The 27,346-nt window shown below is 42.9% G+C and overlaps 1 protein-coding gene across 3 annotated transcripts in view; it reads left to right on the forward strand.

The window, feature by feature from the left end:
- The window catches only part of METTL24 (methyltransferase like 24), a 130,811-nt gene that overhangs the window by 22,328 nt on the left and 81,137 nt on the right, over window positions 1-27,346 (forward strand). For all 3 annotated transcript variants that reach the window (XM_086317365.1, XM_086317366.1, XM_086317364.1), the window contains exon 2: window positions 15,714-15,812. In XM_086317365.1, coding sequence (XP_086173491.1) covers window positions 15,714-15,812 — 99 coding nt within the window. The remainder of the gene's footprint in view (window positions 1-15,713; window positions 15,813-27,346) is intronic.

The following is a 27,346-nucleotide window of genomic DNA, read 5'->3' on the forward strand; positions in this document are numbered from 1 at the left end:
GATTAGTTATAAAATGAGAAGTTTAAGCAATAGTTGCTGAAGCACCTGCTTTGCATAGTTTATTTTGTGTATAGTAGAGGCTTGAGTGGAGAAGGCAATGGCACCCCACTCCAGTACTCTTGCCTGGAAAATCCCATGGACGGAAGAGCCTGGAAGGCTGCAGTCCATGGGGTCACTGAGGGTCAGACACGACTGAGCGACTTCACTTTCACTTTTCACTTTCATGCATTGGAGAAGGAAATGGCAACCCACTCCAGTGTTCTTGCCTGGAGAATCCCAGGGATGGGATCGCACAGAGTCGGACACGACTGAAGTGACTTAGCAGTAGCAGCAGCAGAGGCTTGAGTGATTAAGAAATTTGGGAGAAGTATGTGGGACTAAAACTGGATTCTGATGAGTAAGTGGAATTTGAACCGACTGGGGAATAACAGAGAGAATTTTGGTTAGGAGGAAAGAGGCCTGGCCTGACACTTTAGGGACAAGATGCTCTCAGGAAACAGACTAAAGAGTAGGATCTGTTTGTGTCCTTCTGGTCTTTATCTGAGCATTTCCTAGTTTCCCTGAATCTTGTCCTGGCAATGGATTGTCTTTGGTTACACTTCTTTTCTTTCCTTATGGGAGAATCTCCATAAGACCAATGGTCTGTTCTAGCCTATCATCCAATCCCTAATGCCATGGCACTGGAAAGGGTGTGGGGATACATTTAGAATTATGATAGCCATCTTTTACCCGGTGCCTTTTAGGGACCTGTATCAGTCAGGATAGGCTAGGTTATGCAGTAACTAACATCCTCAAAATTTCGGTAGGTTAAAAGAAAAAATATTTATCACTCATACAGTGTTTTCCGTGTGGGTTGGTGGGAATGAGAGGCATGATCTCATCTTCTTGCTATCATTCTGAGACTCAGGCTGCCCTTGTCTCAACTTGGATATACCATTGTCATTCATCAGAAAGGCCTAAATCTTTTCTAATCCTTCTGTTTAACTCACTGAATATTTGTCATGTATGACATTTGCAGAGCCACTGGAGAATTTTCTAATGTATTCCACATCTTCTGGATAAAGAATTTCCTGAGTTTGTTACCCATTGCATCAGTGAGTGTGTTAGTACAAGACACCCATTGTGGTTTTTACCTGGGAATCCCTTCTAAGTTGCTATTGGGCATACAGTGTCTATCTTAAGAGGAAAACTAGACATGGCGAAGATGAAGCACTTGAACCTGGGATGGAGGCGGCATCGTCTAGCAGAGCAAGGATGCAACTAGCAGCCTAGAGCCCTGCCCCCTCCTACCTGTGTGGCTTCTGTGTCTCTTCAGATCTCTGAGCTTCATTTTCTTCACCTATATTATTAATATAAAGGAGTTGGTCTAGATCACCCTTAAGTTCTCTTTGAATACAATGATTCTCTGCTACTATGAAACAAATAAAATTTAAGGCTAGAGGTAGTTTCTGTCCCCTGTAGTCTATAACCTGTTTGCTTTTAAAGCTCTTCCTTGTTGATGGAAGTTTGTTTGTTCTTTGATGCAAGAAGGTGTTAGTCCTCCTTTCCCGTACATTTGAGAAATATAGTCAGAATTTCTCATCAGCTAGATCGGACAGTTTGTCCCCTTTAGTCTTGTTATTCAGTCTGATATGGGGAAAGGGGACAGGGCCGAGGTCAGATAACACTTTCGGAGCTTCACTTCTAATCTTGGAGAGTCCCACTCTTGTTCGCCAAAGAATTCTCAGTTCAGAGTCACAAACCCGGCAATAATTGACCTCTGAAGAGGTCTGCTTTCTTCAGCAATTCTTCATGTTCCCGAAAAGGGCCACTTAATGATAAAGACTGTAGATCTTTCCTTCCATTTAGGGTTGAAGCTTAAAGTGCTTTTGGTTCCAGAGTTGTCCAGCCAGCTCTCTCTCTGCCTTGTTTTATACTGCTGGCAGCCTTCCACAGATGAAAAAGAAACGTTTATTGGGCTGGTTCTACTTGTCAGGCACTATAACTTACAGTGCACTCAGACAGAAAAATGTTCTATAAATATAGAATCATGTGAGGAATGTCCCAGAACCAGAGTCTTATCTTTAATTGCCAGCAGGATTCACTCAGGCTACCAGATACTGTATCATAATCAAAAAGACCAAGGCCAGAGAATGGCAATATGGACAATATGAGACACAGACAATATGAAGATGACAAGTTAGTTAATAATGAATGAGCATACACTTAAAACTGAGAAATGCATATATGTATACATACACACGTACAAACACACATACATATGTTGTGTGCAACCGATGGCTTATATACAGGGGGATGTGACAGCCTCATCAGGAAACTGATGATACCCTTGGACCAAGTGTGTGATTTTTCTAGTGTCCTGAACCCACTTTCTTTTCCCCTCACATTCACCCTGGCTGTCCTCCTCATGGCAGAGCACCTTGTCTTGCTTGCTCCATCCTTTTCCAAAGAAGACTGGATGATACCCAGCATCATCCAGCGTCACTGGGTGACTTTCAGGGACGGCTTGTGTCCCATCCATGTGCTGTGCCACGTGCAGCTGCTCTTCCCCACATCAGCCTGCAGGGTGGCCATTGGATGCTGCAGCTCTGCACCTAAGATGTGGCCTCTGGGATGCATTCTTTTTGCCATGCATCCCATCCCACTGCACTTGGTGATGCTGGGTGACACATTTTAATTCTTTGTGGTAATAAGAATCATGCCTTGTTTAGGCCCTGGAACTCAAACACTTTCCCTCTGAAACTGCTCAGCAGCACTGAGCTTTACCACTGACAGGCTTTCCGCTCAACATTGTGCCACAGAAGCTTGTAAGAGTCTCCGAGGCTGAGAGGCTAAGGTGGCATCTGTTTGTCCGTGACTGCCAGCGGCAGGATCAGACTGAGGGAACCTGTGGAGAGACTTGTGGTTTGGCACGAGGTTGAGGACTCATGTGGGCTGAGAGCCGCTGAAGAGTCCTGGGTACCACTTTATGGACAACCCTGGGACCTAGGTCAACGTGTCGGGAGTATGGAGATTTGCTGTGCAGCTGTGAGGGGAGAACCCTTTTTCCTCTCATGCCCCCCTTTTCTAGTTTTCCTTCTCCATTCTTCTCCCCACCCTCTGCTAACTCCACATCTCCTTTGGCTTTGGCAGCTACTCAGGATCCGAGGATCCTTGAAATGGGTTTATAGGGGTCTTGCAGACCTTCCATCCTGAGATGATAATGTTTTTGAAACTGGTAAATATTTGGGGGATATTAACTGGCTGGAGTTTTCAAACTAAAGTAAATCCATGATTCAGATGATGTTAAGCTTCTAGGACTTTGAATCTCAAGAGGTGTAGGTAACTTATATGTTTTTAATACAGTGTGTGTGTGTATATGTGTGTGCACTTGCACATGTATAAGGGAGAGAGAATTCTTAAAAATGTGATAGATGCTGTTTCCACATTCCTATTTGCTTTCTTAGACAAACAGTCTTCTATACTTTTACTTTTGTAAGACAAATGAAACCCTTCCTTTACATGGTTGATATGTAACCCTGGTAAGATCCATGATTGATGTTTGAGTACCACTGTGTATGCAGTTGTTATATAGTTTCTCCATCATGAAAACAAATAAAAACCTCTGCATTTCACTGAATCTACTCCAGGAGTTTGGCTTCTCTTTCTATTGTCCTATGATAAAAACCTAAAATACATTATATGTTTTATTCTCTTCACTACCCTTTTCTGTGTATCAGTCTCACCCAGACATGAGCTATTTTGCCACACACAGAAAACATAGTGAATTTAAAAATGTCAGTTTGAAAACGAAACCCAACTCAAATTTGGCATTTCTTTCCAACTTACCAAGATAACTTAGAGAATAAATCTAGAGCTGAGAATTTATTCCTTCTTGTCCTTTTATTTTATTTAGAAAAATTTCTTCCTAAAAGTTATCAGGGCCTGCTTGAATGATAGTGCATTTTTTTCTCGTCAGAGTTGATTTCATTTCTGGTTCCCTTGCTTCCCAGCCTACACTCTGTGTAACGTTGCAGAGGCGGCAGATTGATGGGGAAAGGATTCAGAATGTGCTCTGGATTGGGGTTTCAGTGTGTGTGCTGTCTGCTGCCAGAGACATTTAGCAGATGGACTTGGGAAGGTGGGACTGGGCCTGGATGGGGAGGGGGCCTCAGGGTAAGAAGCGCTTTATGAGCTGGGCTGGCTCTGCCTTCTCCATTTAGCCATTAAGACCCTGGCCCACTATGAAGTCTATCACCAGATAAAAGAGACTCAGCTTTTGCTGTTGTTGTCTTTCACTTTCAGCAGTTTGATTATGATGGGTATGGGCGTGGATTTCCTTGTGCCTTTCTGTTAGGGGTTTGCTGAGCTGCTTGAATCTTTAGGTTTATATCTGTTGTCAAATTTGGGAATCGTTTAGCCATTGTATCTTTAAATATTTGTTTCTGTACTGCATTCTTTCTCTTTCTCCTCTGGGATCCCAATAAGTGAGTGTTAGACCTCTTGATATTGTCCCACTGGTCCCTGAGGTTCTTTTCATTTCTTTTTCAAGTCATTTTTCTCTTTGTTGTTCAGACTGGATACTCTCTATTTATCTGTATTCAAGTTCACTGACTCTTTCTTGTGATATATTCTTTCTGCTATTGAGTCCATCCACTGAGATTTTTATTTTGGTTATTGTATTTTTCAGGTCTAAAATGTCCTTTTGGCTCTTTATATATCCTGTTTCTTTGCTGAAACTTTCTATCTTTCCATTGGTTGCAAGAGTGTACACTCCTCTTACTTCTTGGAGTGTTCTGTAATACTTGCTTTTAAGTTTTTGTCAAATAATTCCAGGATCTGTGTCACGTCATTGGCATTTGTCGATTGTCTTTTCTCCACACCAATTGGGATTTTCCTGATTCTTCAAATGCTGAGTAGTTTTGAGTTATATCCTTTTGTGTGTATAATATCATGGAGGCTTCTGTTGTTGTTCAGTTGCTCAGTCATGTCCAACTCTTTGTGACCCCATGGACTACAGCCTGCCAGGCTTCCCTGTCTTTTACCATCTCCCAGAGTTTGCTCAAACTCATGTCCATTGAGTTGATGATGCCATCCAACCATCTTGTCTTCTGTTGTTCCCTTTCCTTCTGAGTCTCTGAGTTATGTTTAAATACTATAAATAATGTCCATATATCAATATTTGTTTTTCCACGTAGTTGAGCTGGTTGGGTTCAGGTCTCAAGGTCCAGCCAGCCTTTTATGAATTAAGATTTCACTATCAGTTGTCAGTTATATTTTTAAAATTTTGCAGTGTTCTTTGGATCTGTCCCACATGCATTACACCCAGTGGCCAGACTCGGACCTGGTGGAGGTCTGTCTATTGGCGGTTCTCCAAGTCTTTGATATGCTAACAGATGCACATGCGCATGCACATATCTAGGTGTCTGGGGATGGGGGAGGGGATTGGTTCTAGCACACCTGCAGATAAATCAAAATCTGTGGATGCTCACTTCTCATACAGTGATGTACTACCATTGGCCCCCGGTATCCCCAGGATTCTGCATCCACAGATATTGAAGTGAAAGTGAAAGTAGCTCAGTCGTGTCGAACTCTTTGTGACCCCATGGACTATACAGTCCATGGAATTCTCCAGGCCAGAATACTAAAGTGGGTAGCCTTTCCCTTCTCCAGAGGATCTTCCCAACCCAAGGATTGAACCAGGTCTCCCACATTGCAAACAAGTTCTTTACCAGCTGAGCCACAAGGGAAGCCCAAGAATACTGGAGTGGGTAGTCTATCTTCTCCAGCTGCTGCTGCTGCGTCATACCGGTTGTGTTCGACTCTGTGCGACCCCATAGACGGCAGCCTACCAGGCTCCTCCATCCCTGGGATTCTCCAGGCAAGAACACTGGAGTTGGTTGCCATTTCCTTCTCCAATGCATGAAGTGAAAAGTGAAAGTGAAGTCGCTCAGTCGTGTCTGACTCAGCGACCCCAGGGACTATAGCCTACCAAGCTCCTCCGTCCATGAGATTCTCCAGGCAAGAGTACTGGAGTGGGTTGCCATTGCCTCCTCCATCTTCTCCAGCAGATCTTCCCAATCCAGGAATTGAACCAGGGTCTCTTGCATCGAAGGTGGATTCTTTACCAACTGAGCTATCAGGGCTGATATTGATATTGAGGGCTGACTGCATTATCTAGTTCCCTGTGTTTCTGAACCTCTGGCTAGAAAGGTTAGACTTTAGTTACAACACCCTTCCTGTGACTATATGCAAGCCCAAAGTCAAGCTGTTTGAGAAGAGAGAAAATACTCAACGAGGTTTTTCCCCTGCCCTCTTGGGGCCACAGCTTCAGATCAGAGAAGAAATTTCCCTTTCCTAAGAGTTTTAGGTGCTTGCAGACTCCTGCTGTGGCTTCCACTACAGTGGGATTGCCTGGGAGTTGGGGTGCTATAATGGAGGAAAGGAAATACAAGAAGAGGGGTAAATAGGGAATCCTCCTACTTTCTCTGAGCATTAGGAGACCCTTCCCCCCTTGAGCCTGAGCTAGAGGGCTTCTCTGGAGCTCTTGGTCTGTGCAGATGTCTACCTGCAGTGTGAGACCACCTTGAGTGGGGGCACGAGGGGGATGCCAGAAGAAAACCAGTGGTGCCCTTACTGCTGCTTCCTGATACTTTGAATTCTGGTCTTCTTTCCCAGCCCGCCTGCCAGTATTTACTTTTCAGATTTCTCAAATAGCTGCTTTGATGCATTCTATCCGGGTTTTATTGCTGTATTCACTGCCAGACACAGGGTGAGGGTGTGCTTACCCATGTTATCCAGAACTGAAACTGAGATTTTTTTGGTAACAAAATTTTTGCATGGGGAACCTGAATTTTAAACGTGTGTAACTGACCCTTACTCTTTCTAAAGCAGGGCCCATTCTGAGAGAAAGATCAGTTACATGAAGCTGAGGGGAGGGACATGTGAGCTGCCACCCCAGAGACTCTTGAGAATCACACTTGAGTGAAGTCCTAAAAACTATGATTATCCCAGGGCGTCCCAGAAAGGCAGTGGCTGGTGCTCACACGCTCCCCGTTGTGTCTGGATGGCTGCTCTGTCCAGGTCCCATTCTGTGCCTCCCCCTCCCCCAACAATTCCCCCAACTCCCCTTCTCCTTCTAAAAAGGAACAATTTCCTTCAATCTTTGTTTCCTGCCGGCTAACAGATGCTCTTAATTAGCACAAAATTGCTAAATAAATAGATTTTGCTTGTTTTGAGTTTGTTTTTTTCCAGAAAGCTTAGGCTTTCCAACATTAACTCATTGCACACTCTCAGCGTATTGTTTAGTTTGAGTCAAGGACTCACAACCTTGTTCTTTTCCACAGGCACAACCATAATGCAGAAAATCAATTGTTAGCTATCTCCCACAACAGAAAATTGCTGTTTCTAAAACCTTTCAAGAGCTTACTAGCTGTGGGGAATGTGAATTTGAGAGTACTGAAACTTGGCAAAAATACCCCAGACACTCTACCAATTATCAGTCACAATAAAGAAACTGATCATTTAAATCACTTATCATACAATTTCATCCCCAAAGAGCTGTAGCATTGAGACACAGAGGAATGGACCATTAGACTCTTTCTTTGTTTTTTATTTCAAAAGAAAGTAAAAATATGTATGCTTGTCTAAAACTTGCTTGTACAACTGGTGGTGGTACTGTTGCCAGTCTGACCATTTCTGTGTGGCCTACGTGAGGTCATTCATGGGTGTGGGAGAAATGGCTTGTGAAGAAGGAAGCTTTTATGCCAAATTTCAAGGCAAAGAAAGCTTTTGCACAAGACAGAATCCATGATTCTCTTTTCAGGTCATGGGTGGGTTTGCTTTTATATGTATACATATATTTTAATGCAACCAGTTTTGCTTGGGGCTTATGGTCTTGAATTAATATATTTCTATTATGTGCATATGTGTAGGCTGGTAGGCAAAAGAGTATTTTAAAAGATTGCTTTATTTTTTGCATTATCTTTTAATAGTGAAACCTTGGAATTCAGTTTCTTTGGCTTGAAAGAATCATTTTCTTTATCCAGAAACAAATTTGATGCTGAAGTCATAAATTATAAAAATATGTGAAAGCCTCACGGTTGTGCTTGTTGCAGTTTTTTGAGCCAGATCCATTATCTCTGTGCACTGACTTGGGCTGACTCAGCGACTGCTTTTTACCCTTTGGGAAGAGACTCTCAGATGTCTGCAAAATAGCCCCCAAACAACATGAGTTAGCTGTGTATAGAATCCTTTGCTTAATGTTAATTTTTTGGAAATTTTTTCTATATAATCAAACCATTTCCCCTCGTTAGAGGAAGCCAGTTCACTTTGCAATGCATGTTTCCTGGAGGAAGAACCAGATAAATCCTTCACAGACAAAAGTGGGTGGGGACTGCTTCCTTTCCTCTGAAATCTGGGTCCCTGCCTTTCCTGGGATGCTTATCTCTGTTGAAGGAGGTGCTCCTTTGTATGAGTGGCCTCGTGGTTTATGTATGGGGCAGGACCACGGATTGCAAAGGAATTGAGCAACCCCCTGGCTCCACCCCTGCAAGGGCTCAGGAGCCTGAGCACTTCTCTGTGGCAGCACATTGTGGAGGCTCCATTTGACACCAGCTCAAGCCTGTTGGGGACAGATGGATCTGCCCCAGTCCCCAGTGACAATACCTCCACCACCTTCTGCTTAAGCTGCTCCTTTACTGATCTGAAGAGGAAGTGGAGGCAACAGAGGGGACCAGGAATCTACCTTCCCACCCCCTGGGGGTGGGATGGGGGTAGCCTTGTCTGGTCACTTGATATTTGGAGCACATGGATAACAGTGTACTTTGGCATTTAGGGAGTTGTTTGGGGGAATTGTTTCTTTTTAAAAGGAAAAGACTTTTTTTTTTTTGCCTTGTTGTAGTAAACAGTGTTTTAAGGTGCTCCAAGAATTCTGTTTGTGGGACTTCTTTTTTGTTGTTGTTTTCTTTGTTTGTGGGATTTCTGATGGACAAATATTGATGTGTGCACTAGAGAATTAAGACAAATGATAATTGAAAGAGATGATAAAAGCTAGTGGTTTCCTTGGGGAAATAATCACAAATTGCTGTCAGGCTGATTCCAATGAGAACATTACTTTATGTGAAATGTTTTCTAAACAGCTCAACCAAAGCGTTAAGCCAGAGCACTTTTGAGGGCATCTCTCTGCTGTATATTTCTATTATATCCCCACCTGAGACCCTTCAACTTATTCACCGTTCCAGCTGTCGTGTTTAGCTTTGTCATGGTCAACACTCAGTGGAACTGAGAAATATCAGATAGCAAGATGGATATAGTTTGTGGATTCTTAATATAATTGTATAGTTTTATCATATTGAGTCACCCCCCCCATAGATTCACTATTATTGATCCAGAATGTTACCTTTGTGTGTTAGCCTAGGTTAAGTGCTTCTGCTATGTTTAAAGTGTCTCTTTAATGAGAATTTTGGGCTTCTCACATTGGAGACTGCTTCCCATGATCTATATTTGTATTTTCCGGCATTTATTTTGGATTGGCACTTGGATCCTTCACCTCTCTTGTAACACCATTGTGCCTATAGAGGTTTCAGTCAGAGCTCTTGTGGAACTTTGTTGCATTTATTGGTTTACACAGCTGTGTCCTATATTAAATTGTAACCCAGATCCTGGCACAAGGCACAAATGACCACTGAATGAGTGAATGATTCCCTGGTCAAGTCTCAATGCCTCTTTCCAAAGGATGCTGTGTGGGAGAACTTCCACTTGCCTTTCCAGGCCCACTCTCCATCTTGATCCCCTACTCTGTGCCCCAGCAGAGGCTGACCTGTGGACCAACCACAGCCTCCCGCTTCTTTAGCTTCTCCTTCCATTTGACAGTTAGGGTGAGTATGTACTTTCATAGGACTGTATGTGATAGGGTTGGCTGTAATTCTATCAAACACCTTCTCCATGCAGTTTCCCTCTTTGGGTTCCACAAATTTCCCCCCTCTCCTGCTCCTTCCTGCTCAGGATTTGGAAGGGCTCCCTGGTGCTACCAGCCACAGGTATTGCATTACTCCTTATTAGTTTCCTAAACTCTTTCTTCATGAGAAACATTGGGCTGGACGAAGCACAAGCTGGAATCAAGATTGCTGGGAGAAATATCAATAACTTCAGATGCAGATGACACCACCCTTATGGCAGAAAGTAAAGAAGAACTAAAGGGCCTCTTGATGAAAGTGAAAGAGGAGAGTGAAAAAGTTGGTTTAAAGCTCAACATTCAGAAAACGAAGATCATGGCATCCGGTCCCATCACTTCATGGCAAATAGATGTGGAAACAGTGTCAGACTTTATCTTTGGGTGCTCCAAAATCACTGCAGATGGTGATTGCAGCCATGAAATTAAAAGATGTTTACTCCTTGGAAGGAAAGTTATGATCAACCTAGATAGCATATTAAAAAGCAGAGACATTACTTTGCCAACAAAGGTCCGTTTAGTCAAGGCTATGGTTTTTCCAGTGGTCATGTATGGATGTGAGAGTTGGACTATAAAGAAAGTTGAGCACCAAAGAATTGATGCTTTTGAACTGTGGTGTTGGAGAAGACTCTTGAGAGTCCCTTGGACTGCAAGGAGATCCAACCAGTCCATCCAAGGAGATCCAACCAGTCCATCCTAAAGGAGATCAGTCCTTAATATTCATTGGAAAGACTGATGTTGAAGCTGAAACTCCAATACTTTGGCCACCTCATGCAAAGAGCTGACTCATTGGAAAAGACCCTGATGCTGGGAAAGATTGAAGGCAGGAGGAAAAGAGGACGACAGAGGATGAGATGGTTGGATCGCATCACTGACTCAATGGAGATGAGTTTGAGTAAACTCTGGGAGTTGGTGATGGACAGGGAGGCCTGGCGTGCTGCAGTCCATGGGGTCGCAAAGAGTTGGACATGACTGAGGGACTAAACTGAACTGAAACTCTGCCTGCACCTTTGTAAATAGTCTCTCTACTAAATTCTTCCCATCGTATCCTGCTGGGACCTGACCGACATTTCCCAGCTCACCCAAGATAACAAAGTTCTTTGTAACCTAGATATCATAATCTGTGTCTCTTGCATTATTTCAAGTAAACACTCTCTTCTAGGATGGTCTACAACCAAATCAGAGTCAGATAGAGCAGGGGTCAGCAAGCTCCAGCCTTGCAGGCCAAATCCAGCCTGCCAGCTGTTTTTGTAAACGGAGTTTTATTGGAGCACAGTCCTGACCATTTGTTTACTTACTGTCTTTGGCTGCTTTTGAGCTACAACAGGCGGTGAGGAATTGCAGCAGAAACTGCATGGCCTGCAAAGACTGAAATATTTGCTGTTTGATCTCTTATAGAAAAAATTTACAGACCCCTGATTTAGAGGAAAACCATAACGTGAAAACTTTATTGTTTTCATCAAATGGCTCCTGGGTCAGGCACTGGGGTACTTGTCAGGATCCCATGAGACTGACGTGGGGAGTTTGAAACCCCAGGCCTGGACAAACTTGCAGGCAGCTTTGTGTTGCTGTGCTGACAGCAGCAGCAACCTGGAAAGTCACTCTTCGTCATTAGACGCAAAAGGAGTGTAACCAAGCAAAGCTAAGAGGCATTTGTCTGTAATTTATGATTTCATAATTAATAATTCCCTGGAAAGAATGGCTTTCCCTAATGTTTCAGCATTTCTCTATCAAGCTTATTTTGTATATATCTGTCTCCCCCACCAGACTGTGAGTGCCTCTCAGGAAGTTCTGGGTTTTATTCATATGGGTGCCAACTAGTGCCTGGCACAGAGTGGCTGATGCTCAATAAATATTGTTTGACCAAATGGTAATCAACAACTAACTTAGAGAAGAAAAAAAGAAATAGCGGGGTGGGAGTCATTAACTGGGAAGATTTATTGCTTAATGTTCTCAGACTCTCTCTGGCTGGAGTCTCTGCCTCCTCAGCCTTCATAAACAAGAACAGCTATATGAAAAGCCTATTTCCTAAGAAAAGGTGCCCCTCAGGGCAGACTGACTATATAATTTGCAGGGCTTAGCACAGAATAAAAATGTTGAGCCTCTCGTTTAAAAATTAAGAGTTTTAAGACAGTGTCAGCACTGAGACAAACACAAGCACATCTAAGAATGTACAACCTGCGTGCCTACGAAACTGGCCCTGCGCTGAGGATTCCTGAGGACGAGGCAGCCTGTGGGTGATCAGTGAGGGTTCTTTCAGTCCAGAGGACTGCAGGGTGCTCCGCCACTATTTGTCTGGCTGCTGAGACTGTGGACTCTCAGGACTTGGTACAGTGATATGAGTCTTATAATGCCTAACCTGGAATAATGCTTTATCACTTACATAGTGTCTGCATTTATCTCAGACCCACATGCCAGAGTGTACTGTGCTTCCCCAAGCCCACACATTTGGCTTGACACTGACTAATCAGCTTGGCCTTCATTCTTCTTGCTATCTGTTTAACCCCAAGTCACCTAGGCCACCCCGTTTAGGGGCAAAAATATATATATGTACTAAAGTGCCCCGTTTTCAAGGCAATGCCAAATAATGTACCAACTACCACACAATTGCACTCATCTCACACACTAGCAAAGCAGCGCTCAAAATTCTCCAAGCCAGGCTTCAACAGTACATGAACTGTGAACTTCCAGAGGTTCAAGCTGGATTTAGAAAAGACAGAGGAACCAGAGATCAAATTGCCAACATCCACTGGATCTTTGAAAAAGCAAGAAAATTCCAGAAAAACATCTACTTCTGCTTTATGGACTATGCCAAAGCCTTTCACTGTGTGGATCACAACAAACTGGAAAATTCTTCAAGTGATGGGAATACCAGACCACCTGACCTGCTCCTGAGAAATCTGTATGCAGGTCAAGAAGCAATAGTTAGAACTGGACATGGAACAACGATCTGGTTCCAAATTGGGAAAGGAGTATGTCAAGGCTGTATATTGTCACCCTGCTTGTTTAACTTATATGCAGAGCACATCATGTGAAATGCTGGGCTGGATGAAGCACAAGCTGGAATCAAGATTGCTGGGAGAAATATCAACAACCTCAGATATGCAGATGATACCACCCAACTTATGGCAGAAAGCAAAGAAGAACTAAAGAGCCTCTTGATGAAAGTGAAAGAGGAGAGTGAAAAAGTTGGCTTAAAACTCAACATTCAGAAAACTAATGGCATCTGGTCCCATCACTTCATGGAAAGTAGATGGGGAAACAATGGAAACAGTGACAGACTTAATTTTTCTGGGCTCCAAAATCACTGCAGATAGTGACTGCAGCCATGAAATTAAAAGATGATTGCTCCTTGGAAGAAAAGCTATGACCAACCTAGACAGCGTATTTAAAATCAGAGACATTTCCTTACCAACAAAGGTCCACGTAGTCAGGGCTCTGGTTTTTCCAGTAGTCATGTATGGATGTAAGAGTTGGACTATAAAGAAAGTTGAGCACTGAAGAACTGATGCTTTTGAACTGTGGTGTTGGAGAAGACTCTTGAGAGTCTATTGGACTGAAGGGGGATCCAACCAGTCAATCCTAAAGGAGATCAGTCCTGAATATTCATTGGAAAGACTGATGCTGAAGCTGAAACTCCAATACTTTGGCTACCTGATGGGAAGAACTGACTCACTGGAAAAGACCCTGATTCTGGGAAAGATTGAAGGCTGGAGGAGAAGGGGACGACAGAGGATGAGATGGTTGGATTACATCACTGACACATGGGCGTGAGTCTGAGCAAGCTCTGGGAGTTGGTGATGGACAGGGAAGCCTGGTGTGCTGCCGTCCATGGGGTTGCAGAGTCGGACGTGACTGAGCGGCTGAACTGAACTGAACTGAACAGAAAGTGCCCCAGTACGTCTGTTTAGATGTTTCTTTTTGGGTGACAGACAGTTCTTGCCATAAAACCTGTCTTTGTCTCCTGTGGCTGCTGTCACAAAATACTACAGACTGGGTGGCTTATAAGCAACAGAAATTTATTGCTCACCGTTCTGGAGGCTGGGTGTTCAAGATCAGTGTGCCAGCATGGCTGGATCCTGGTGAAGGTCCTCTTTCAGGCTGCAGGTGGCTGCCTTCTTGCTGTGTCCTCACGTGGTGGTAGGGCCCAGGGAGCTAGAACACTAATCCTATTCATGGAGGCCCCACCCTCATGATGTAAGCACCTCTCAAAGTCCCGCCTCCTAATATTATCACATTGGGCATTAGGATTTCAACACAGGAATTTTGGGGGTGGGGACACACATCCAGACCATTGCAATGTCTGCCTGGAGAACAATGTGTGTGCATGATCCTTGTTTTGGCCCCAGAACCCTTTCTGCAAGGTGGTTGGGATGGGCTCCTGAACCCGACTTTATGGTGAGGAGGGGGACAGGGGAGGGCTGTGTACATGAATGATCCCCAGAACCCTCCCCTGCCCCCTTCCTCACCATAAAATGAGGTTTGGGAGCCCATCGTAACCACTTTGCAGGAAGCTCTGTGCCAAGACTCCCAAAGTCTTTCCTCACATGAGATGTTCACCCTGCCATCTGCTAGGGCTTCTCCTTGCCCAGGCCCCTGCCCTTCCCCATCCTACACCCTGCACCGTACTCTGCCCTTGGGATCACAGTGAGTCTCCTGGAGGTTTCCGGTGGTGACCACTATGGTGGGAAACTTGAGCTCTAGAAAGGATTTCATGACTAGAGCTTCCTTTTGACTGGAGGTATCCCCAGTTTTGATTCTTCTAGATCACCACTACTTTCCTCCAACCCTTCATCTACTCTACCCTTGCCACAAAAGGAGGCTTAGTGTTCTGATCACTCCACTCCTGGGAGCTCCTTGCATCTTCTGCTGAAAGTTGGAGGTTGTCTGGCAGTGCTAGAAGGCCACCACTGCCAGCCCTAGTGGTGCAAGCTCCAAGGTCTGTTGGCAGATGCATGGTGCAGACGACAGGGGCACTGAGGTCTGGAATACCCAGTGGCACCCCTTGTCCTCCCCCGCATTTCCCTCTGCTAGGAGCAGGGGGTACCCAAGCACCCTGAGGATTCAGGCATTACGGTGTCATGACAACAGAACAGGCCCTTAGGAGGCACCTATTTCTAAAGCTGTAACCCATAGACCGTGGAGGTTTATTCCACAATGGGGAGAAGTTCCGGCTAATACAGAGCTGCAATTGAGAGAGCCTGATGGGGTCAAGTGGAGTTTGCCTTTGATCAGAAGCTTGAGACAGATATCCCATCTGGCTTTTGCAGTCTCCTGCTAAAGCTGGTAGCTGGGCTTTCTCAGGCCTCATTTGTCTCCCTGTGACTGATGTGGCCTTCATGCTGCTGCTGCTGCTGCTGCTGCTAAGTCGCTTCAGTTGTGTCCGACTCTGTGTGACCCCAGAGATGGCAGCCCACCAGGCTCCCCCGTCCCTGGGATTCTCCAGGCAAGAACACTGGAGTGGGTTGCCATTTCCTTCTCCAATGCATGAAAGTGAAAAGTGAAAGTGAAGTCGCTCAGTCGTGTCTGACTGTGACCCCATGGACTGCAGCCTATCAGGCTGCTCCGTCCATGGGATTTTCCAGGCAAGAGTACTGGAGTGGGGAGCCATTGCCTTCTCCGGCCTTCACGATGGCAGCCCCAAACCACCTCCCTGATGCTCAAGAGTGGCAGTGTTTGTTTTGCAGGCGGCAGTCTTACCTTCCTAATACTCTGCACCCTTCCCACCCCCCACCCTAACCTCCTGATCCTTTTCATACTAACCTATGTTTTCTCCTTGCAGGGTCCCCGGTGGCAAATAGACCTCCAGCCTTGGGCAGGCCCTGCTCGCTCCCTGGATGAAGAAGCCTTGAGGTTCCTGAGATACATCAGCACCATTCAGGTTGTGTTTCAAGCACAAGTGGGTTTGGAAACTGTAAAAGATGCCAGCTGCCCCTTTTAAAGGATTTGTCAATAAGGGTCTGGGAAGTTTCTCAGTGCCTCCTGATAGATGCTTGATAGGGACAGTTTCTGAGGCCTTACTGCTTAAATATATCTGCTCACCTAGAGGCAGATAATAGGTGCCTTCCATCTGCTTTGGCATCTTATCCCTTCCAGGAGTATCATCACCCCGAGATGTTTTAATGATTCATTGCAATGTGTTTTAAAGATCCACTTTAGAAAATTGCTTTGGGAAACCATTTGAAGTGACAGATTCTTGCCCCTGAGTAGGCAGTCCAGTGTGTCACAAACCAAAACCATCATCTGGAGATTCAAGTCCCAGTTTGGAGAAATCTGCCTTTTCACTTTTCTGCCACAGAAGGTTGGCAGACAGAGACGCGTTAGGCCAGAGAGCCAAGGAGACTTCGCAGGCAGTCAGAAGAGAAGCTAATGAATCCGAAGGCTCTCTGTTCCTAGGGCCCTTTAAATCATTACTGAGCACCGCCTTCATTAGTGACTTAACGCATTGTGGCAGCTCCTGCCCGGTGCCCCGAGCGGGCAGAGACTCTTCATTAAGGAAAGTCTATGGCTCTTGACACATTAATCAGGAGGGTCCATTCTCCAGTAGCCTGATCCTGAGGAAAGAGAGATGGAAAAGGAAATCAAGGCCTGAGGGAAACTTCTCCCTGGACTGAGAGTGCTAGTAAATTAAAAACTCAGACTGCCTGTGAAGCTGCAGCCCTGAAAGCCGTACTGTGGAGCTGTGTGGTACTGAGGGGTCCCCGGGCCTTTTGATCTCCCTCAGCCCACTGGCTCTTGACATCCCACTCTCTCTGCCCAGCCTCACTGGCGGCCAAGCCCATTTTTCATCCATGGAGGAACGTATATTTCTGGAATTTTAGAAGGCTAATTTAGGGGTAAAAAAAATTTCATTTTTCATATGATGCAGTCAGACAACCAGAGATTTCAATACTTGTCACCTAGACATGGAAGTAAAAGCTTGTTGAATTCATCATGAGTAATGGGATGATAAATTGGTCCCTGTGCTTTACATAATTTCATCTTATTTTGCTGCTGCAAATTAATTTGGTGGACTTACACTGACTTAATTAAAATACTGAAGTTTTAATTTTATAGTTTGGTTTTACATAAAGAATAAGAAACTAGACCTCTTAACTGTGACTTTAAGAAGCCCTTAAAAGCCCCAGAGAAAGGTGTTAAAAGTATGAGTTGAATTTGAGAATGGTGGGCTTAACCCCCTGCCCCACCCCCCTGACACACACAAAAATTGACCATGTGAAAGCCTTGAAATTCCATTTTATATGTATTTCAGGTTAATGTTCTGTAACTTATAAAAGGCAAATTAACTTAGAAGAAGCTCTTGAGGCATGAAAGCATCATTTCAAGTCCCTCTTCAAGTTTTCCCATGAGTTATGGACTGAGAGGGAAAAATGCTTTTAAAAAAAGCATCCTGTGATGTGGTCTGATGTTGTGATCCTGGGCAATTTATTTTGCTTGTCTGGTCTGACTGTTCTGATCTTGGAAAGGAAGAGATTGTATCAAATTATTTCTAAGGTCCCTCCCAGCTCCGTGAGCTTTTACCATAAGACTGGTGTAGAATTATTATTAACCAAGTATTACCGAACACCTACTCTGTGCCAGAAATGTAGGCCTTGGAAATAGTCTCTGCCTTCAAGTGGCTAACAAACTAGTTGGGAAGGTAGATAAATGGACATATAATTATTATTCACCGTCAGAAGTATAATAATAGAGATTTCGTTGTTGAAGCTCACTAGAAGGCTTTGCATCCTCTAGAAGGCACTAGATAAAGTTCCAGACCTCACAATGGTTTTGTAATCAGAGATCATTTTAACAGCTAAAGTCCTGTGCTTTTGTGTGCTTCTGACTCACTAGCCCAGGAGGTGGGAGCTCATCAGAGATGACACTAACTGGTTTAATCAGAATCCCACTAACCAGTGCTCCCTCCTCTTTTCTCTGTAGTGCAGAGATTTTCAGCTGTGTTGGAACCTTGTGCCTCTTTTAGAACTCATCTTGACAATGAAAGCCTACAAAACTGGCAGAATATTAGAGTCCCTATTACCTAAAATTTTCACAGTTAGCAGTAGTGAGTCATAATGGACAAGCAAAAAAAAAAAAAAACCACAACAATAAGCCAAAAAACCCTCTGTAGTTACTTGAGCACATTCCACCTCCATCCTCTTATGCTGGCTTAATATATATATATATATTTCCCTCAAATCCATATTCAGGCTTGTACAGCAAAACTTAGCATTTGATATGTTCATCATTGATTTATTCATTCATCAATTCAGCAGACATTTGTTGAGTATTTGCTCTGAGGAAGATACGGTGTTAGGCACTGGCTGGGATGTCAAACTTGAATTAAATACCCCCACACACTGGTAAACAGCTAGGGAGCAAGAGAACTGTTGTTCTTTAACAGAGTGGACAGATAGGTGGGTAAGCTTCCCCAGGCCCAGGGAGCTTGGGAACAGGAGCACAGGGCATGGGACAATGTGACATTAGACTGTGGTGGGGAAGGTGCCCATGGACTTGTGCACTGCGGTGACCTTAAAGGTGTGGTTGGGGACCTGCATTTTTTAATGAAACACCAAAGGATATGGTATTTGGTTAGAGTGGGCAGAATATCAGATTCAGTTTTAGTAGGTATTGTTTTCTAGTGTGAAAGGCTGTGATTGCATCTCTGAGTTCTGACATAGATGATCTGCTGCTCATAAGAAATGGTTAAATCAGAAACCCAGTGCTCTGTTCTAAAGGAAAGCTCCAGATTCAGCTTTTTATGGCAACCCCCAAACCATATGCCTTCAGGAAGCATGGCTTGCGGTACAAAATTAATATAAGCACCAGTTGCTGTTTTTTTGTTTTTTTAAAGTATATTTTAAAGTCAGCCTATCTATCTATCTATCTAATCATCTACCCATCTAACTGTTTCTAAGAATGACATAAGAACCTACGGCTCTGGAGATTCAGATTTTGCACATTTATTAATAAAACAATAGTTTCTATTATATTTACTGCTACACACACATACACACACAAATTTGGATAAGAGCAACAAAAATACAACTCTTTCCTTGATATTTTACCTTTCAAAATAATGTATTACATTAACATACAATTTGATTATTGAAGTGATTCTTGCCAACGTACCCAAAATTTAAGGGCTCCCTTTGCCAGATTCTGGTTATGAGTTGGCAGAAATGCTATTTAGGCTTTTGGGATACAAAATGAAAGGAAAATAAATTCAATCTCTTCAAGTTAAATTAACTAAAAGGCATTTCAGGAAACACTTTTTTTTTCTTGCAATCTGTTTTCCTTTGTCCAGGTTTAATTCTTTTTATTTGGCTAAAATTACAAGGGGAATTGGAGGGAGAAAAAAACCCTATATTTACCTAAATTAGAGCTTAGCTAGGACTTACTGCTCTCATTGGTTTTGCTTGCAAGTGACTTCACTGAAGCCCTGGACATAAATCTCAACAAGAAAGTTTGAAAAATCAATATTTAATTAGTTTTTAGGAGCTGAATTTTACTGAGTACTCCTAGTTGTTTTCAAAAGTTAATGTCTATAAATGAGATGATTAATAAATGGTTAAAATGGAAAAAAACAAAGAAAGCAAAAACAACACCCAGTGTGGATGTGACTGGTGATGGAGGTAAAGTCCGATGCTATAAAGAACAATAGTGCATCGGAACCTGGAATGTCAGGTCCATGAATCAGGGTAAATTGGAAGTGGCCAAACAGGAGATGGCAAGAGTGAACATCAACATTTTAGGAATCAGTGAACTAAAATGGACTGGAACGTGCAAATTTAATTCAGATGACCATTATTTCTACTACTGTGGGCAAGAATCCCTTAGAAGAAATGGAGTAGCCCTCATAGTCAACAAAAGAGTCCGAAATACAGTACTTGGGTGCAATCTCAAAAAAGACAGAATGATCTCTGTTCATTTCCAAGGCAAACCATTCAATATCACAGAAATCCAAGTCTAAGCCCCAACCAGTAATGCCAAAGAAGCTGAAGTTGAATGGTTCTATGAAGACACACAAGACCTTTCTAGAACTAACACCCCAAAAAGATGTCCTTTTCATCATAGGGGACTGGAATGTAAAAGTAGGAAGCTAAGAGGTACATGGAGTAATAGGCAAATTTGGCTTTGGAGTACAAAAAGAAGCAGGGCAAAGTCTAACAGAGTTTTGCCAAGAGAACGCATTGATCATAGCAAACACCCTCTTCCAACAACACAAGACAAGACTCTACAAATGGACATCATCATATGGTCCTACCAAAATCAGATTGATTATATTCTTTGCAGCCAAAGATGGAGAAGCTCTATACAGTCAGCAAAAACAAGACCGGGAGCTGACTGTGGCTCAGATCATGAACTCCTTATTGCAAAATTCAGACTTAAATTGAAGAAAGTAGGGAAAACCACTAGAACATTCTGGTGTGACTTAAATCAAATCCCTTATGATTATACAGTGGAAGTAACAAATAGATTCAAGTGATTAGATCTGATAGAGTGCCTGAAGAACTATGGATGGAAGTTCATAACATTGTACAGGAGGCAGTGATCAAGACTATCCCCAAGAAAAAGAAATCCAAAAAGGCAAAATGGTTGTCTGAGGAGGCCTTACAAATAGCTGAGAAAAGAAGCTAAAGGCAAAGGAGAAAAGGAAAGATATACCCATTTGAATGCAGAGTTCCAAAGAATAGCAAGGAGAGATGAGAAAGCCATCCTCAGTGATCAATGCAAAGAAATAGAGGAAATCAATAGAATGGGAAAGACTAGAGATCTCTTCAAGAAAATAAGAGATACCAAGGGGACATTTCATGCAAAGATGGGCACAATAAAGGTCAGAAATGGTATGGACCTAACAGAAGCAGAAGATATTAAGAAGAGGTGGCAAGAATACACAGAACTATACAAAAAATATCTTAATGACCCAGATAACCACAATGGTGTGATCACTCATCTAGAGTCAGACATCCTGGAATGCAAAGTCAAATAGGCCTTAGGAAGCATCACTATGAACAAAGCTAGTGGAGGTGATGGAATTCCAGTTGAGCTATTTCAAATCCTGAAAGATGATGCTGTAAAAGTGCTGCACTCAATATGCCAGCAAATTTGGAAAACTCAGCAGTAGCCACAGGACTGGAAAAGGTCAGTTTTCACTCCAATCCCAAAGAAAGACAATGACAAAGAATGTTCAAACTGCCACACAATTGTACTCATCTCACACAATAGCAAAGTAATGCTCAAAAATTCTTTAAGCTAGGCTTCAAAAGTATGTGAACCATGAAATTCCACATATTCAGGCTGGATTTAGAAAAGTCAGAGGAACCAGAGATCAAATTCCCAACATCTGCTGCATCATTGAAAAAGCAAGAGAGTTCCAGAAAAACATCTATTTCTGCTTTATTGACTATGCCAAAGCCTTTGACTGTGTGGATCACAACAAACTGTGGAAAATTCTTCAAGAGATGGAAACACCAGATCACCTGACCTGCCTCGTGAGAAACCTGTATGCAGGTCAAGATGCAACAGATAGAACCAGACATGGAACAACAGACTGGTTCCAAATTGGGAAAGGAGTATATCAAGGCTGTATATTTTCACCCTGCTTGTTTAACTTATATGCAGAGTACATCATGTGAAATGCTTTGCTGGATGAAGCACAAGCTGGAATCAAGATTGCTGGGAGAAATATTAATAACCTCAGATATGTAATTGACACCACCTTTATGGCCGAAAGCGAAGAAGAACTAAAGAGCTTCTTGATGAAAGTGAAAGAGGAGAGTGAAGAAGCTGGCTTACATCCAGTCCCATCACTTCTTGGCAAATAGATTGGGAAACAATGGAAACAATGACAGACTTTATTTTTTGGGGCTCCAAAATCACTGCAGATGGTGACTGCAGCCATGAAATTAAAAGACGCTTGCTTCTTGGAAGAAAAGCAATGACCAACCTGGAGAGCATATTAAAAAGCAGAGACATTACTTTGCTGATAAAGGTCCATCTAGTCAAAGCTATTTTTTTTTCCAGTAGTCATGTATGGATGTGAGAGTTGGACTATAAAGATAGTTGAGTGCCAAGGAATGGATGCTTTTGAACTGTGGTGTTGGAGAAAACTCTTGAGAGTCCATTGGACTGCAAGGAGATCAAACCAGTCAATCCTATAGGAATCAGTCCTGAATATTCATTGGAAGGACTGATGCTGAAGCTGAAACTCCAATACTTTGGTCGCCTGATGGAAAGAACTTATTCTTTTGAAAAGACCCTGATGCTGGGAAAGATTGAAGGCAGAAGGAGAAGGGAACGACAGGATGAGATGGTTGGATGGCATCAGCAACTCAATGGAAATGAGTTTGAGTAAACTCCGGGAGTTGGTGATGGTCAGGGAGGCCTGGCGTGCTGTGGTCCATGGGGTCACGAAGAGTCAGACATGACTGAGAGACTAAAATGAACTGAAAATGGAAAAACTTCTGTGTTATATGTTTGCACTAGGAGAGAAAAGGGGAACAATAACAGATACTGAATGGAAAAGAATGTTTTTCCAACAGGGATATCTGAACAAGAGGAAGTCTGTGGGAGAAGAAAGTGTTAACTTTAATAGGATAAAAGCCCACTCCCTAAGGGTCATAAAGGAGGAGCAGCTGAGCCTCAATGCCCTGAATCTTGACCATTAATATTTACCTGGCTCTTGGGGGGCCTCTGGATAACGGTACTGTCACCTCTCTGGCCCCTTGTTAGGGGCAAGGTTGGAAGTGCTGCTGTTTTCAGTTGAAAGCTCTAGCTCAAGCATAGCCTCTTCCCTTAATTTGCTAAGGCACGGGTGAGGCCAATCTGGAACGTTTCTGTGGAGCTTTGCAAAAGGCTGCCAGGAAACTCTCAGGACCTCCTGCATAAGAATCACCTGGGAGAGTTTATTAGAGTGCATGTTCACATGCATAAGACTCAAGGATTCTGATTTTATAGATATGGAGTGGGACTCAAAAATTTTTAAGTACTCCCTCATCTTTCAGGATGTAGGTGGCCACACCTTTAGAAATATGGTGGGAAAGGCTAGATATTGTTCAGTTGCTAAGTTGTGTCCAACTGTTTTCAACCTCTTGGCTTGCAGCCTGCCAGGCTCCTCTATCCTTCACTGCCTCCCAGAGTTTACTTAAATTCATATCCATTGAGTCAGCGATGCTATCTAATCATCTCATCCTCTGCTGCCCTCTTCTCCTTTTTCCTTCACTCTTTCCTAGTGTCAGGGTCTTTTCCAATGAGTAGGCTCTTCACCTCAGGTGGCCAAGGTATTGGAACTTCAACTTCAGCATTAGTCCTTCCAATGAATATTCAGGACTGATTTCTTTTAGCATTGACTGGTTTGTTCTCCTTGCTGTACAAGGGATCCTCAAGAATCTTCTCCAGCACCACAATTCATAAGCATCAATTCTTCGGCACTCAGCCTTCTTTATGATCCAACTCTCACATCCATACCTGACTACTGGAAAAAAGACAGCTTTGACTATCTGGACCTTTGCTGGCAAAGTGATGTCTCTTGTGTTTTAACACACTATCTAGGCTTGTAGTAGCTTTCCTTTTAAGGAGCCGAGTCTTTTAATCTCATGGGTGCAATTATCATCTGGAGTGATTTTGGAGCCCAAGAAAATAAAATCTGTCACTCCTTTCACTTCTCCCCCTTCTATTTTGCCATGAAGTGATGGGAGCAGATGTCATGATCTTAGTTTTTTGAATGTTGAATTTCAAGCCAGCCTTTTCACTCTTTCACCTCATCAAGAGGCTCTTTAGTTCCTCTTCACTTTCTGTCATTAGAGTGGTATCATCTGCATATCTGAGGTTGTTGATATTTGTCTTGGCATTCTTGATTCCAGCTTATGATTCATCTAAGCTGGCATTTCACATGATGTCCTTTGCCTATAAGTTAAATAAGCAGAATGACAATATATAGGCTTGTCTTACTCCTTTCCCAGTTTTGAACCAGTCAGTTGTTCTGTGTCCAGTTCTGATTGTTGCTTCTTGACCTGCACACAGGTTTCTCTGGAGACAGGTAAGATGGTCTAGTATCTTTAAGACTTTTCCACAGTTTGTTGTGATCCACACAGTCTAAGGCTTTAGTGTAGTCAATGAAAGAGAAGTAGATGATTTTCTGAAACTCCTTTGCTTTCTCCATGATCCAACAAATTTTGGCAATTTGATTTCTGGTTCCTCTGTCTCATTGAAACCCAGTTTGTACATTGGGAAGTTCTTGGTTCACATACTGCTGAAGCTTTGCTTGAAGGATTTTGAGCATTACCTCGCTAGCATGTGAAATGAACTCAATTGTATGGTAGTTTGAACAGTCTTTGGTATTGCCCTTCTTTGGGATTGAAATGAAAACTGACCTTTTCCAGTCCTGTGGCCACTGCTGAGTTTTCCAAATTTGCTGGCATATTGAGTGCAGCACTCTAACAGCATTATCTTTTAAGATTTGAAATAGCTCAGTTGGAATTTCATCACCTCCACTAGCCTTGTTCATAGTAATGCTTCTAAGGCCCATTTGACTTCACACTCCAGGATGTCTGACTCTAGGCAAGTTATTGCAACATTGTGGTTATCTGAGTCATTAAGACCTTTCTTGTATAGTTCTTCTGTGTTTTCTTGCCATCTCTTCTTTTTTTTGGGGGGGGGACATGAATACAGTGGGTTTTTTTGTTTTATTGTTTATTAGATAACAATACCCTCAAGCCCTTTATCATCACCATCAAGGCTTAGAAATAATTCCTAAGTAAAGTTGACAAAATCAGAATATTTTAATATATTTCAGTGAAAACAAGCTTGGAGGTCAACTAAAAAGGCCACTGTCAAACAAACACAAGGAAGTTACCTGTCAAATTTTCTCCTGGGGGAAAAAAATACATCAGAATAGGGAAAAAATCGATACACAACAAGAAATGCCCAACAATTAGTCGCTAGAAACATGCAAATTAATTATACTATTTGTCAATCACCAAATGAATACTTGAGACTTGGGATGTTTTAATCCAGAAACTTAAAAAGTAAAAATGTTACATACCTTATTTAACAGCATGAAAAGTAATTTCAATAGTAACAAAAACTAATTGAACTAAGAACAGCTACTCATCTCAGTCAATTAATCTGTGTTTAAAGTTTTGATTTGGGCTTTTTTGTTTCTTTTACTATATTCCAGGAGGGACATTTTGGATATTTTATAAATGGCGAGTCAACATAACCAATGTTATTAACACACATGCTACTAGGCTAAAATCTCCGTATCTCAAAAATAAGGTTTGCAAGCATCAGTGGACAAGCCAAAGTTCTTAGACATGGACAGGTGAAGACATGGGCCATCACGATGCTTGATGCTGAGTATGGGATTATGGTCTTGTCACTCAAAAGCAAAAGAAACGCAGCTCTGTACTATCACAAACAGCATGAGTCTCCACTGACAGCGATAAAACTTAAATTCTGCTTCACGATAACAGGAACTTTTTATTTACCACCCAACACACACCGTTATGCTGAAAGGGCAAAGCCCAAGAAAATAGTTTTACAAGATGATTCTTTTAGAATTACATTACTTGGATAAAGTAAATGTTATTAAAACCAAATCTTCTGCATATCAATTACATTTCTACATGGTACAATAAAAATCTGTTAATAGTAAGAACCAGAAACTGACAGAAGTACATTTTAAAGTCTAGAAGCAAACACAAATTAGCAAGAAATTAATAAGTTTATCCTGGAATGGAAGGTTTCGGAGGGCAGAAACCATGACTTTTCATTCTGAAAAATCATACAGAGTGAAGTAAGTCAGAAAGAGAAAACCAAATACTGTATATTAAAGCATATATGTGGAATCTAGAAAAATGGTACAGTATGGACACCAAGGAGGTGAAAGAAGAGGTGGAGTGAATTGCAATTGAATCAGATACACTACCATGTATAAAGCAGCTAACTAATGAGAACCTACCGTATAGCACAGGGAATGCTACTCAGTGCTCTGTGGTCTTCTAAAAGGGACGGAAATACAAAACAGAGGGGTAAATGTGTATGTACAGCTGATTCACTTTCCTGTACAGCAGAAACTATACCACACTGCAAAGCAATTATACGCCAATAAAATTTTAAGTTAAAAAAAATCTAAAACAAAACAGTCCATTCTCCACTTCCAAGAGTAAATAAATGCCTGTGCCTGCTTGTTAGGTCACTTCAGTCATGTCCAACTCTTTTGCAACCCCATGGACTACATAGTCCACCAGGATCCTCTGTCCATGGCACCCCCCAGGCAAGAACACTACAGCGGGCAGCCACGCCCTCCTCCATGGGATCATCCCAACCCAGGTGTCAAACTCATGTCTCTCATGTCTCCTACATTGGCAGGTGGGTTCCTCACCACTAGTGCCACCTGGGAAGCCAGTAAATGGCTGTATCCTACTCTATATAATAAAGTACATTCCCACAAAAGTTGACTTTTAATTTTTTTATCTTGGGTGGATTCATTTTTCTATTCTCTGATGTGGCCCAAGTGTCACAAGCTGTGCAGTGCATTGCCCCCAGCATCTCTGACTTTGGAAATCCAGGCAGTTCCTTAGAGCACCATGCAGCCTTGGATCTACAGCAGGTGGGGTCACAGCATAAGCCAAGAAGAGAACCCAAAATCCAGGGCAATTCAGTCGGAGTCAAACGCCTATGGGCTTCTCAGGTGGCTCAGTGGATAAAGAATCTGCCGGCGATGCAGGCGACGCAGAAGACACAGGTTTGATCCCTGGCTCGGGAAGATCCCCTGGAGGAGGGCATGGCAACCCACTCCAGCATTCCTGCCTGGAGAATCCCACGGGCAGAGGAACCCGGCGGGCTGCCATCCACAGGATCGCAAAGAGTTGGACATGAGCGAAGCGACAGAGCATGCACACACACGTACAAACGCCCGCACTGACCCCTGCATGTCATGCTCTTCAGTGCTTCAATCTCACGCTGCAGCTAAAAGAGAAGGGTTCCTACTCCCATGACTCTCGAATTGAGGGACTTATAGCCCCAGAGATGGTGAGCCTATTTGGATTTTCTGTACTTTCCCTGAAGACAGACTCTTCTTTCATGGATGCATATTGTGTCCATGTAAGGCAGTGACTCCTTATAGCCATGTTCCTTTCCTGAGGATTGAACCATGATTCCTCTTCTAACTGGATATTAGGTACCTTTAAAATGTTCACCTTCCTTAAAATTTCTGGAACCACATTCTGACAGACTGCAATCCTCTTTCTATAGATGATCCCTGTTGACACATCTTTTCTTTCCTCCACAATTTTTACAGAGATGACATTTTTATCCATGGGGTTTGGATACTTGTCCTGAAGGATCCCGGATGAGCCCCCAAGATGAAAGGTTGTTGTTGAATCACGCGAATACACCGGGATTCTTGGCCCCCGGAGGAGAAGAATTCAA

Source organism: Bos grunniens, chromosome 9, assembly GCF_055505025.1.
Source record: "Bos grunniens cultivar Pamir isolate PY7600 chromosome 9, Bosgru_T2T1.0, whole genome shotgun sequence".
Lineage (NCBI taxonomy): Eukaryota > Metazoa > Chordata > Mammalia > Artiodactyla > Bovidae > Bos > Bos grunniens.